Source organism: Ciconia boyciana, chromosome 13 (assembly GCF_034638445.1).
Source record: "Ciconia boyciana chromosome 13, ASM3463844v1, whole genome shotgun sequence".
NCBI classification, from domain to species: domain Eukaryota; kingdom Metazoa; phylum Chordata; class Aves; order Ciconiiformes; family Ciconiidae; genus Ciconia; species Ciconia boyciana.
Window position 1 is genome coordinate 17,193,505 of NC_132946.1, and position 14,248 is coordinate 17,207,752.

Below are 14,248 nucleotides of genomic sequence, written 5' to 3' on the forward strand. Positions count from 1 at the left end.
TCAAATTACTTCCCAGAACACAATTTTCAGAGTTATCTGCACTTCTCTACAAGCAAGCTTCCTCTGATCTGTTTTGAATTTACCTACCCTTGATGCACTGCCAAAACTCTAGTTCTCCTGGTGTCTCACAGGAAAAAGAGACTCCATACAAAATACTACTCCACTGAACTGGACCATTGGTGGGGGTCCAACTTGATCTCAGGTTTTGGCGAAAATGCATCTCCAGTTCAGTAAGGTCTCACTTTCTTTGCAGCCAAATCACATATTGTGCTATCTGAAACTCTGTCCAAAGTTAGGGGATGCTATGCAACAGAAAACACAAGCTCCAAAGTAATCTTTGATTAATTACTGTTTCCTTGTTACCCAAAATCTTCGACAAAGAAGAGCACTCCCTCACCTATACAGAAAAAACACATGGAATGCTGCTCTGCAGGTGGGGACTCACAGGAAAACAACCCTCTGCAGGCATCAAAAATATGGCATAGGGCCAATCCCACAACTGTACCCACACAAATGATTCCTGCCCATGAAAACAGTGGATGGGAATGCTGAAGCCAGACAGAGTTGCAGGGAAATAATAAGAAAACACGGCTAACCTAACAGTTTTTAAAGCCCTTTGATTTGTGGGCACATGCACATTTGCTAATAGTTGTGAAGATCCCTTAAAAAATTCATATTAAGACTGCTGTATGGCATACAGGAACTTGCTTCCCCTTCCCAAACTTTCATGGACGCCTTAGAAATGGCCTGAGTCACCTTGGGTGGAAACTACTGCCAACACGCATGAGGATAAAACTAACTTTCCAAAAGGGCAGCTTTAGAGAAAGCTTCCTTTATTAGCGAGCTGGCGGTATGGACCGGTGGCAGCTCTGTGAAATAGGAGAGTTCAAATCTTAGGCTCAGTGCCTTTCACTGTCCCGACAGGAGGCTGCATAGGAGCAGGCTGGGAACTGCTCAATCCAAAATGCTTCTGGGAATGTAGGTTATTTTCAAGTACTTCCCAAAATCCCTCTACTCCATACTCAAGCTTCCCAGCCTGGGTGACAGGCAGGACACACCAAGATGGACAAGGCAGTCTGCACTTGCACAGGTACAAAAATCCAAGGGCAAAAAGCACTTAGGAAGCCTCCACCATTGCTCATGGACAGAATGCAGGGAAGGATCCTTGCCTCCCCACAGTCTGCCCAGATAAAGTACCACATTTTCCACCACTTTGTCAGGATTCCGGTTTCCTAAGCTGAAAACCCACTGCAGATCCAGAGGCACTTGCCATTAGGCCCAGCAGTGCTCTGTGCTGATTCTGTAGCATTAACTGACTGTGTGGGGGGGCAGTCTGGGCTCTCCTGAAGCAGAGGAGGAAAGTATGTCAGCAGTACTTACAACCTGAATGGCCTGTGGACACCGTGCGTACAACACAAACATGTGGGCATAAAGGACTTCCCCACAGTCCACCTGGAACTGGACATCACTTAAGTGGGGGTTGTTGACCATTGCACTGAAATCTTCAGCCAGCAACCTGAGAGAGGACTAGAACACAGAAGGAACACAAAGACAGAAGTTACATTATAGCTGTCAAACATCTCCCTGAAAAATAAGAAGGGAATAACCCAGTTTATCAGCATTCCTGTACAGTGGGCCCCTGTCTAGATACACTGCCTTTGCCTCCTGAAGATAATCATCAGCATTATCAGCTTCAGGTCTTCCATACGACAAATAAGCAGACAAGCCTAACAGATGTTTCTGGCTTTGCTTTCCTCCACTTTTTCAAAGTCTGGCAATTGTGAAGAAAGGGCAGTCATGTTGTATTCTACTATACTTGTTCTGCCTTGTATTATAGCACATTATCACCCTCAGATCTGCACCACACCATTTCCTGATGTGGTCTAGCCACTGCCTATAGCTGGCCTCTTGATCTACTGCCTTCCACCACATTTTTAGGAAACTGTAATTTCCACTTTGACGGACTTGAACTCAATTCACTATAATTAGAGTAAGAGGAAAGAGGATGACTCAGGGATGGGGTAATGAGCCTTTCTTCTCTCGTTCACTGTCTGGCAATGACAGCTGAGAAAGCAGCTCTGCAACAAGGGGCCCACATAGATTAAAACTAATGCAGATGTCTAGTTCAAAGGAACTTATGTGCTTGTTACTGAAACCCCTTTTGAAAACTCCACTCAATTATAAAAAAAAAACATAACTTCTATTATCATTCTAGAACCCCTTGCTGAAATTTTGGGGAGGGCTTGTTGACTGAGCTACCTGTGACTGGTTACTGGTGATGGTGAGGTCAGGCCTGGGGCATGCTGCCAAAGACAGCAGTGATGAACGCTCTGTTTCTGCTCTGGAGCTGCTCCCAGTACAAACCCACCCCAGGCAATCTTCTAAAGACTCAGATCCCTCTAGGCAAGCGTTGCAGCTCTGGAGGTGGCCAGTGCTTCAGAGGAGTGTGAAATACCCTCAGCTCACGGTTGAGAGGCTGTCTCACTGTAAGTGGAAACCAGTTTATAGTTAACACACTAATCATTGACCTCGTGCTTTTCAAACCTACTGCAGGTTGAGGAACTGCAAGTTTTATTCCAGTGAACATCTGCATGAGATGCAGTTCCACCTGGAACAACACAGCTCTTTATTTTATTAGCAGGTTTCTACATTAGCAGTGGACTGTGGAAACCCAACCTTTCTACTCGCTCCAGCATGTGTTTGCAGGCAGCCAATACTAATTAGCACCAAAACAGCAGCACACACCGGAACACTTCTTCCAGGCCTTCATAGGTGGGCTAGAGAAGACTCTGCATGTCGTGGCAGTGGTGTGGACTGATCTCCAAGGGGAAGACAGGAAGCTCAGTCTGGAAACTAATCTGATGTTTCTTGCTTTCTTATTCTTGGCAGGTAGGATACCTGCAAGACAGTACCTCAGGAAGCCAGCAAACACAGACTCCTGATGCTACGTTCCAGGCAGCAAGCCCAGAACAGCTTTCCTGCTGATGCTAAAATTATGAATCAGGAATGGGGAAATTAAGTAAGGCTAGAAACCTCCTGGCTGCACCATTCTCTGTGCAAAACAAACAGACTGGTCTGAAGACAGCTCCAAGTGGGCATGTGCTCCTGTCGGAGAACACACCAGAACACTCTCTCCTACTGAGGAGGCCAGCTAGACTGGACTCCACAGATGTGACAAGGGTCTCAAGCATGGGCAGGGGGATGTGTTACCAATGGAATGGATGTATTTGCTCTACATGGTTACACTCTGTCTGTGCTCATGTAAAGCACAAATCTCTCCCACTGGCAATCCAACTCTTCAGCAACACTTCATTTGCTCAGGAAAATTATCATGGAATCAAACTAAATCTGAAAAAATGATCATACTGGTTTTGCTGGTAGCAAATGAGTTTCAACGACAGTATCAGAACAGCTTCTGTATTGCTACAGGCCTCTGGTTTAATAGACTCAGAATCTTATAAAACAAGGTGTTTTTTCCTGCTAAGGATTTTTTTTTTTTAATACCCCCAAAGAATATCTAGAGTTTCTGTAACAAGTACCTGGGATGCTCAAGTTTAGTAGATTCCCATCTCACAGAACTGCCTCCTTTTAGAAGTCTCTTAATTCTATTAGCATAATATGAAAGTGCTTTCTCAAGGCACCAAAATTTATCTGGCATCAAAAGCTACTAGCTTTCATGGCATGATTATTTATTATCAAACCAAAGATAGTAAGTTTCACCAGATAAAGTGGATGACCCTGGTAAGAAGATGAATTAGGGGTTTTTTATATGCACTTCAGTTGAAGAAAACTGATTATACATCCATGGGGGATTACAAATCCACTGGTGCATCTGGGGTAAGATGTGATCTACAGAACACTACTGCCTTGATAAAAAAGTCATCTGTGACTTACTAGCCTGTATTCTTCACCTACTCACCACAGAGAGCACACTGATTTTCAAGCTAGACCCTCTGATATGTGTTCCCACAATTGAGGATTTTCTATACCAAACCTTTTAAAAGCTCACATTAGCAGCAAAAAAGTGCTCATCTCCATGGACCTCACAGCATTCCACATCATCTATCAGGCTTTTATACCAGATGAGAGAATTCAGTGCAACTCAGCCAGTCCTTGCAAGAATTCTCTCTTCCACTGCAAGGCACGGCATAGAGACAAAGGTGACAGAGAAGGAACAGCTCCATTCAGAAGCACCTGAGGTAGCTGGGTGTGTGAGCCCGGAGGAAGCACCAGGCAGCTCTGTCTCTCCTGAGCTGCAGCCGATTTTCTCTTGGATAGCCTGGGCATTAAAGCAGAGTACTGCCTAATGTGGTGCAGCTGCATCTCTGGTTCCTACCCCCAAATACTCTTAGTGCTGTAACATAACTCTTTAACTCAGTTCTCTTTACACGAACTACACACAGATTTGCCTTATGTGACCTGGCATTTTAAATCATCTCTCTCATCAGGTAGGACAAGTACTGAAAAATCCACAGGCCTGCTTGTGGGCACCACTGAAATACCACCACGTGTGCTGATCTCACCTGTGCCCACGATGATTCCTGAGTGACTGTGAACCTTAAGCACCTCTTTGTTTCTATGGAAAGGAATGGGAAATATTCCATACTTCTATGAATTGCACGAATGCAATAGCTTCCTTTTTACAGCGATAAACAAATACAAAAAAAGTGGAAAAAAAGGGTTGGCCTTACTCTTTTACAGCTGCTCGTCAGTAGGCTCTTCTCTTTGGACGAGGGCACAAAGCCACTACGTGGAGTATCACTGGAAGTCAGTTCTTTTCCTCAGAGAAGAAAATGCACATCACAAATCACATACAACTTCTCTGTGAGACAGAGTGATGTAAGAACTCCTAACAGGATCTTAGCCATGACAGCTCCCTGAGACAGCTGCCATAACCAGCCTCACTGACTTGAAGGCTCAGCATCTCCCTCACGCCTTCATTGGAGGGTTTGTCTCTGGGCTGTGACAGGCTGTGGGTACCCAAGCACCATTCAGTCAGGAGCAGCACCAATCTACTGCAGATCTGTGTGTGCCATAATCACCCAGATGGAGGAACTGCAGAGTGCAGCATGCTTCTCTGCTTTCACATCTCAGTCCTCCTCCAGTAGGAAAAAAACTACGACACAGAGTGGGATGGGACATGCCACAGCCTCATCCTAGCAGACAGGGAGACTGTATCTTGGATCCACATTTCAACCTAGACAAAATGCTGTGGGCCCTAGTGCTCAGAGGCAGTCAGTAAAATCAATTTTGCACAGCCTGAGCCCTGCAGTAGTCTACAGAGTGCACAGAACAGGATGCAGAGCAACAGAAAGAATTAATGTCTTCAGAAATCAGTTCTGGTGCATTAGTGTCTGCACAGTGTTTTTTTTCCACCTGGTCTCATTTACACACACAATATACATTTACGTGCGGAAATGATTTCCCTCACCCAGGAAGCTATATCTCCACTGAAATCCCAGGAGTAGTTTTATAGGACCAGGAATCATTTGCTGCAGTTTAGTAGGGGAAGTGAGGAATATTATACCCAAGTGAAAATGCAGACAGGCGAACTTAGCAACCATGTTCTCTTCCACAGGTGAACAGGAGACACACAATACATTGTGCTGAGCAGCCAGGCCATTTTAAGGGATATCACTGACCTTGACATGTGCAGTTGTGCACCACATGCAACTATGACTGGGGACATTAGAGCTGCCCATAGAGGAATTCTAGGTGTTGTACTTTTTCAACCCTGTATAGGTACAGATAAACTTCACGTTTGTGTAATCAATGTACCAACATAAAATCATCCCTCTTGCACATTTCTTTCATCCAATTGTCTCAAGACCTGAAAAGACAGTGCACATAACAAAGACTGTCCAAACAGCAGGAATGAGGATTTTGTCCCAGCTGTTGAACATCTCTGGGCTCCCTCCTGGCAGAAAATACTTTGATGTCTTCAAGGGAATTTTAAAATAAAATTTAGTATCTGCTGTCCAGGAGCTCTCTTAAGCGCTGGGATATATGAATCATTTCAGAAACGTCAGCTTGATTGTATCTAAAGCCTACTGCAGAAAAATGTCCCCGCACAACATCACCTCTTGGATCAACATCAACACCCTGTGGGTGCTGTCATGGCTCTCCTAACTTAGCACAGCGTAAGTCTGGCTCTGTGTAGCTGAAGGGGCTAGGGACGGGGCTCACAAAGCCACCAGAACTTACCTGGCTGCTCTGCTGCCTGAACGTGGGCAACATCAAGGTTCCACTGAGTAAGGGTAAGTCCTTCCCTGGCCAACTCAACTAGGTCCTGCAGGGTCTGAACATCCTTCTGGCTGTGAGGTAAAAACTGCCCATCTCCTTCAGGGCCTGACTTGGATTCATCGGAAGTTTGGCCTCCAACCTCTGTGCAAGCGGGCTCATGAGAACTGAGGTCAGGCTGAATTTGCTGGGATACTTTTGGCTGATCAGATCCCACTGACGGCAGAAGGTTCTCTGGCTTATGGTTCTGATCAAAAGAGGAGGAAAAAAAGACACCAATAAATTAGGTCTCGTTTTATGTATTTGCAGAGCTCAGAGAACAGTCTCTACTTCATACTTCTGAAACGTCTAGTAAAGGATTACAGAGCATTCCCCAGGTACAGGGGCTTCTGAGGCAAAAGCTCTCTGCAGTTTTATGAAGGACTCTCCAGAGATAAGACAGCTCTGAACAGAAGAAAGGAAACTACAACAGAAAATGCAGAAAAGGTGGTTTCTCCAGGAGCATGTCTGTGCAGGCAGTTGCCAAGCAGGGAGAAAGGATGGCGGAAATGCTCCCACTCCAACATCTAAATATTTCATTATAGCTGGAGTGCCTGGCAACAGTCACAGCTGAAGCTCTCCAGGTGCTTCTGTTCTGAGTTCCGAAATGCTTTTGCAGTTACATGTAACTAAATCAAACTTTCACCTTGGAGCTGATATTTTCCAAGTTTGGTCTCTGTTTCCCAATAGAGACAGTTTTGTTTGTTTATTTCTAAGTAAAAATGGTTTAGCTATTTCTGTAAATGGAAATAATCAAATGGGAAAACACACTCTTGCCATGATTTTAAAGGCTTTTCTACTTTTTATTTTTAAACTTCTCTGGCAGTTTTTGGCTTGAACGAAACGTTGAAAATCTTCACAGAATGGAGGCCTTCCAGTACAGCACTAGCCTGCGATAAGCCAGTGAAAAACTCTGCGCTTTAACTAGGGAAGAAGTATTAAATAAAGCACCTATATATTGCACAGTAGTTTTTGAACAGAAGCACCAAATTCTTCAAGAAAAGAATGAGGGAAGGAAGAGAAGTGATATCCTTCTTCTCAGCGAGCACATGTGTGATCAGACGAAAAGAGCTTTGTCTACTTCTGTAGGCACTTTTTATAAAAATACAGAGCATTGAAAGAGGCAGGAGATCTAGATGAAAAACAGAATGGAACAGTGGAACTGAAAACTGGATCAAAGCTCATATGCAAGAGGCAGTGGGATGCACAGGGAAAGCCTGAAGTGCAAATGCTTCACTTTACAACTCTAGATGCTCCCACCTTCTCCTCTGTGCAAGGCAAGTATCAGTCTTCACTTTAAACTTTTCACCCAGATCCTTGCTGAGTGCAACACACGGGCAAAGCTCATACTAGAATCAATCAGAGAAAAGTGCCAAGAAGGAAAACAAGAGTCAGGCTGTTGTAAACGTGGACAAACTAGTGACAAAATGACCACAATAGGGTCCCTTTACTCAGTACTCTCTATTCCCATCAATTATATTTTCTGAAAGCTCAAGGAATAACATGAGTGAGCTTTGGTCTCCTCTCCAAAAGGGAGAAATGAAAGTTCAAGATCATAAAACCTAACTGTGTAAGACCAGGGGACAACAGGGCACGAGCAGTGAGTATGAGTATGCAGAGGCAGGGGATCACTCGTTTAAATACCAAATGAGGAAACAGAAGGGTTACAGGGCAGGTGAACTAGGGCACACAAGTATCAGAGCAAGGACAAAAGAGCATCACACCTGCACAGGCTTCCAAGGTACAATTGGAGGGGTTAATCCAGCAGTGTAGAATGATTCAGGGTCATAGGGTCCTGTCAGTGCACTGATATTCCATAAAAAGCACTCCCTGGTTTTGGACAATGGCAAGAGCCAGGTTGCTTTCCCAGATTCATCCTCCAAAATCCTACTAGTGGGAAGCTGAGGGGTGGGAGGGAATTCCACCTCTTCTGCAAGCAGCATAGCTACTCGCTCTTGGATCCTTTTGCGGGCCTTCTCCGGGTCCTGAAGCAGTAATGGTGGAGGTGCAGTTGGGCCTCTTTTACGTTGTTTTTTCTCTTTAAAAAGAAAAAGAAGAGGAACCCAAATAAATAAACAGTTGAACACACAGGGCAGAGGAGCTCAACATGCCAGCTCCTTCAGGTGTTGTAGTCGGTGATGATCAAAAGGCAGCTACAAGCTGAACACAACTCTTAAAGATTTCCACAGGTAGTCTGAAGCCTCACGTCACCCTTATGGGAGAAATGAACTCCAGAAAAGACTGACTCCTGCTCACACTGCTCTGCTGCCTGTTGGGAGCCATCACATCTCTACAAAAGCTGATCATTATGGAAACAACTGACATGCATGCAGTCTACCTCCCAGACCCATGGAATGGTGCCTGTATGGCACTTGACTAGATCCCAGTGCTTCGCAAAAAAGGGAGAAAAAAATGCCAACAAATCCATGAAGGAGTCCTTTTTTTGTGTACAGGTTACTGACGACATCAAACCACAGCTCACATGAACACTGAGCAACTTTCATTTGGAAATCCTGCCTCTTACTACCTTTGCCTTACTACGGCCCAACCCCCAATCCAACTGGCAGTACCTACTGGCAGGAGGAGACCTGAACAGGATCATGAAGAGTGAGGTCTCCCCTCTATACAGCACTCAACACTCTCCCCTGGCAGCTGTCTTCCTTTCTAAACCTTTTTGCACACTGAAATAGCAAAGCACATGCTCAACAGCATATAGTATACACATGTGTCTGTCACAGGAAGAAAACAGAGAGGTAAGAGATAAGGCTGAAAAAGCTGCATTAATCCAGGTTGCAGCAGGATGAATAGGAAAAAATCTACTGCAGGAGAAATAACAATAATCTTTTCACATTATTTCTTTTCACTTTCACAGTTCACAAAAAACAACAGCTTATCTTAAGAATATTTTACAGATTCAAAACAATCTATCGGTGAAAAAAGCTTGAGATTCCTAAGGGATTTCACTAAAACCCATGGACATCCTGCAGTCTTTCTTGACTATGTGTGGATACTGCATATTGTTGAAGCTCTGACAGCTTAAATAAAACAGAAACAGGGCTGTCATCCCTCTTATACCCAACAGGAAAGTTTTAGTGAAGAGCAAGCTGTGTTACATTACTCCTCCAATAACACAGCCTTTGACGCTAACTCACTTTAACACATACCTGATCCTGGCTTCCATTTGATTGGCAAAGCAGCCACCGGTTTCACATTTGTAACTGATTTTGCTTGTTCCTGCTTTTCTTGCTCCAACAGAGAGCGTGACATTGCCATAGCAACCAGCAAATCTTCATCCTTAGTCTCCAATTTGGCCCTCTTCTGCATTTTCTTTGAGTCCTCTTTGGAGGAGCCTTTTCGCTTTGACCCGCTTGGTTGATTGCTGAAATACAAGAATGCAGCAGGAAGCCTAAGTTAATGTGACTGGATCAGAGACAAGAAACACTGAGCACTGCAGACCAGCTGCTCTACTTGCTCTGAGAGATACCCATATCCAAGATAATGAGAAACTACTCACTACTTTCTTCCCTAGCAGAGAGCAAAGGATTTCTTATCATCCATGGAATTTAGAGCAATTTAGAGAAAATCTTATTTTGAAAAGGTAAGTGCAAGACCACAGCACTGATGTAAGCATCTGCTATCTCTGCCTTGAATGCTTTTTTATACCAAAGGGGACAAAAAAAAAGTTGAAGCAGGGTAAAAACAAGGTCACCAGAAAATGCTTTCCCACTCTTCTGCTTCCACAGGGAACCAGCAACAGTCCTTCCTCAGCACAAAGGGACTTATGAGCCCTTCTACAAATTCAGTCAGGCACTACTTGCTGTACTCTGAAGATTCTGCTCAAATCCAAGACACCAGATGCAGCTCTGTACTGAGCACATTTCAAAACATCACGTCTGTTTCCTCCTTGGCTCGGGGTGTAAAGCACATATATCCAGTACAGCCACAAGCCGAATAGCTGAGGCATTGGCACGACAGATGCTCAGGAGAGACTGCATACTCGTACTGTGCGGTTTGCTTTAATAAGCTCAAACACACCATTCAGCTTTACTGCGCAATTACCTCATAGAGCACAAATATTTCTGACAAACCAGTGTAAGATTATTTACTCCCCATTTTGCTCCTGCCTGCTGACTTTTAAAGTCATCCACCACCTGACCGCTTCTGAAGGAAAGTGAGATGATTTCTCCAACTAACTACCACGCTCTACTCATGTGGTACTGGGTCATGGCTCTACTTGACCTTCTTTGGGCTTGGGGCCCACCCAGCCTGCGAGTCTACCTTGCTTCTACTGTTCATCCCCAGGAGCACAGGGTCAATGTCTCTCAAGCCAAAGAAAGTAACCAGCATCTTTTATTTTCACCAGCTTACCTGGGACACTGAAGAGGTGCATCACCAAGCGAGGACACCTGCAACTGCACTGCCTGAAGAAGCAGCTTAGGAGGAACATCCATCTCGACAGCACAGCGTTTCAAGTGACTGACTCGGCTCTGTGGGGTTTGGAACTGCTTGCCGCAGATGGGACATTCAGGGACCAGTGGTTTGCTGGAGGATGACATCTGCGCTTCTTCCATCTCATCCAGACACCTGTGAGATGATGGCAAAGCTTACCTCTGAAGACTTTAAAACTGTCCACACTAAGATTTAAACTACAGTAAAGAAAAGGGAGCACAATCATCCCTAATATCTGCAACAGCTGAAGAAACATCCCCTAAAGAAACAAGAATTATGTACCCATCACTGTGATGAATATGACATATAACAGCTACATGGAAATTATGGCCTCAAGAGGCATATTAAAAACACGTTGCTCAGAAGCAAATGCAGGTAATAACCTTCTTTAACTTCACTGCGTGTCCATCACCTAATCCCTCTTTCTGCATTCATTCTAACATTCCAGCTAACTTCTAAACCACCATTAAAAAAAAGAATCACCCTACCAGAGAAATGGTAAGTCTTCCTCACCTGAAACAGGACTACTTCTTGTCCTTCTTACTACTTTTGTAAGCATGACCAGATGCAGTGTCAATAAGGCAAGCGTTTTCAAGTCAGATATCTCACTTGACAAGGACAGTGTTTTATGTCACAGAAAAGGGACCAGTTGAAATGAACACTGCACTTAAGAGTGAAGGATAATGAACTTCTAATAATTTCTGGTAGGCCAAAACTATGTAAAAATTTTTAATGGTTCTTCTTCTGTCCTCTCCAAAGAGATTCAGGGTGTGAAATCCTGGATCTGCAGTACCTGTTATAAAAAAATCACTCCCTGATTAAGTAATGACACACACTACCTACACATACAGGGTTGTGTAAAAGACCATTCATCTGATGTACTAGGACTGCTGATTACTAGTTTGCCAGTGCACCTATCCATCTACAGCTTTACCTCTTGTGATGAAGGCTGCTATAAGAAAATCCATTGCTAATACAACCTTGTAATCTCATCATATGATTACATGCTTAATAGTTCAGAAAGCAGACTTAATTTCCAAAAAACATTTCTGACACACTGTCACTGTTTTACAACCTCTGTCCTCTCAAGCAGCAGTAAATATCTGAAGACAGAAACAGCAGTAACACCTCTAAAGCTGCAGCTGCAGATAACCCTAATGAATGTGAGTCACTCAATAACGTGATGTAGGACTGTACAAATCAAATCACTCTTGCCCTCTGAAAGTGCTGGAATTAAGAAATTAAAACTATTCAAATGTGCTGTTTCTGACAATTTCTCAACAGAGAAGCACAGACTTTTAATTTACAAAGAGCTATCTGTACATAATATATTTACAGTACTTGGTATTTACCACTAAGGAAACTGTTACATTAACAGCACTAATTTCAATTTAATTGCACGATTCTGACAAAAGCGAAGGCAGGGATGCCTCTCTACTCTCATGGTCAAAGCTCTACAATGCAAGTTAGTCATCTTTCTGAACAGTACCACCTTTCCCTCAGCAAACAGCTTGGATATGCTGGACATACCAGATATCCTTAGCCAAGCAACTTTTAGCAAAATAGATCAAACATTACTTTGTCGGCTGAAATCAGAAATCTCAAAATCTGCAGTAGTGGGTCCTCATTAATTTTGCTAGCCACTTCACAGTCACAGCCCCTCTGCCACACTACTGATGAAAGCAGCATTGGCCTTACCACACACATGCAGAAACCCTGTAAGGGCCAGACAATCAGCCTCTGCTTTGAGATCAAAACGCCTTGTTAATTCAAGCCATAAAGGTCAATGCCACTATGCAGATTCACCTGCTGCCATGTTCTGTAATGGCTACGCTGACTGAGCAGTCTGTGAGGTTAAGGGGGAGAGGATGTGGAAAGGACACATCGTGCTGGTCTTTCACCTGTTAACATGCTGCTCTCGTCGTGTTGTGTTCATGGCCGAGAGATCCTTCTGGCAGATCTGACAAAAAAACAAGCCTGCATCCTCTAGGCTTGCCAGGGCTTCCTCTTTGGTTTCCTGCTGAAGAGCCAAAGCCAGAGCACTATCATGCTCCATGGATGGAAGATGGTGGGTATCTGGCAAAGAAGGGAGAGATGATCTAAGACAGAAAACTAAGAATCCTGTATGAAAAGCATAGCACTGTTATACTTCTCACTATTAGTTTATTAAACTAGACACGTAAAAATGAATTGCAATCTTTCTCTTGCATCTTCATATTTGATTTCTCACAAGGGAATGTACAAACTGCACTTGAAACCCTACAGGCCTGCACTACCCTGGGAGCAGGAGGTGGCAATTTGTTCAGAGTACCTCACACATCAGACCCAAATGAAGGGTAAGTTTTGGCTATAGTTTCTGGGGAGAACATGGGGTCTTACACACCACATATTAAGACACAGCAGATTTTCACGTCCATACAGAACCAACAGGGCCTTGACTTATAATGAACCAAACCAGAGTAAAATTGCTGTGAATTCAATTCATCTGCATAGGACATATTACCTTCGAGAGTGCTTGGAGATCTACCAAAGATGGGGGCTACCTAAGGGTCACATTTACCTAACAGTTACCTAACATTGTCCCAAGGGAAGGATGACAAAGTTCACTGATCCTGTTGGAATTTCAACCTGTTTCCAAGAAGACAATTATCCCTACAGAATCGAGCATAAGGTTAATTCAGCCTCAGAGAAGAGCTGGGAGAAAAGTATGGATAGTCCTTTAAAAATAGAGAAAGCAAGTTTTCTCAGCGATCTGGAGTGATTTATTTAGTGCTGCACACTGAGCCACTAGGCTAGCTGGGAACAAAGCCCAGGAATCTGGACTGCTTCTCATGCAACCATTCTCACCAGCCCACAGCACTCTTTCTGCACGTACAACAGCTAACAAGAGAAACGTACCATTCTCTGGTGGGTTCTGCTCCTGGCTTTTGTCAGGGAAATCCCCGCTGGCTACAGACTTTGGCAAGCTATCATCTGTGCTGTGTTTTAGCTGCTCAGGTGCCACTCTCTTGAACTGCTGCATTCTCTCCACTACCAGCTCTGCTACCCGCATCTTCGACCCTGCGAGCGGCGGTATCTTTGAGGTGGGTGAAGAGCAGGTCCCTGGCTGCGTAGCAGGATGGAAGGATAAGGTAGTCTGGGAACAACTACTCAGAGTATTTACTAGAGGGGGAGAAAACACCAGAGCTTTACCAGTCAGTTTTAAACACATAGCTGAGCTGCCCAGATTGCTGCTTGGAAGCCTTCCCCAACAGCAGCCTAAGCCAGGCTCAGTTTTGCAACAGCCATTTTTAGAGGAAGAAGTGAACGATGTGTTTAGCTATTACGTGACTTTATACTTGATAACCACAGTAACAGCATCAGGCTTCTGTGCTACAGCAGAGTTTAGATATCTCTATATCCCTTTTAGAGGAAGGAATATTAAGGAAGACCTTGCCTGAAGGTCACTAGCGAGAGCAACAAGCAAGGCAGCCCTACAGCCCTGCTCTCCCCAGCATCCACACTGCAGGATGTCCTGTGG

The 14,248-nt window shown here is 44.2% G+C and overlaps 1 protein-coding gene across 10 annotated transcripts in view; it reads right to left on the reverse strand.

The window, feature by feature from the left end:
• SLX4 (SLX4 structure-specific endonuclease subunit) overlaps nucleotides 1–14,248 on the reverse strand; it is a 34,073-nt gene that overhangs the window by 8,723 nt on the left and 11,102 nt on the right. For 9 of the 10 annotated variants that reach the window (XR_012044982.1, XR_012044984.1, XR_012044980.1 and 6 more), the window contains 8 exons: nucleotides 13,627–13,890; nucleotides 12,630–12,804; nucleotides 10,648–10,863; nucleotides 9,444–9,658; nucleotides 8,004–8,317; nucleotides 6,205–6,487; nucleotides 4,692–4,780; nucleotides 1,381–1,527 (listed from right to left, as the gene is read on the reverse strand). Coding sequence is in view for 1 of the 10 variants with exons in the window: in XM_072878269.1 (XP_072734370.1) it covers nucleotides 1,381–1,527; nucleotides 4,692–4,780; nucleotides 6,205–6,487; nucleotides 8,004–8,317; nucleotides 9,444–9,658; nucleotides 10,648–10,863; nucleotides 12,630–12,804; nucleotides 13,627–13,890 (1,703 nt within the window). In the remaining 9 variants the exon portion in view is untranslated. The remainder of the gene's footprint in view (nucleotides 1–1,380; nucleotides 1,528–4,691; nucleotides 4,781–6,204; nucleotides 6,488–8,003; nucleotides 8,318–9,443; nucleotides 9,659–10,647; nucleotides 10,864–12,629; nucleotides 12,805–13,626; nucleotides 13,891–14,248) is intronic. The other variant, XR_012044988.1, reaches the window with a different exon arrangement.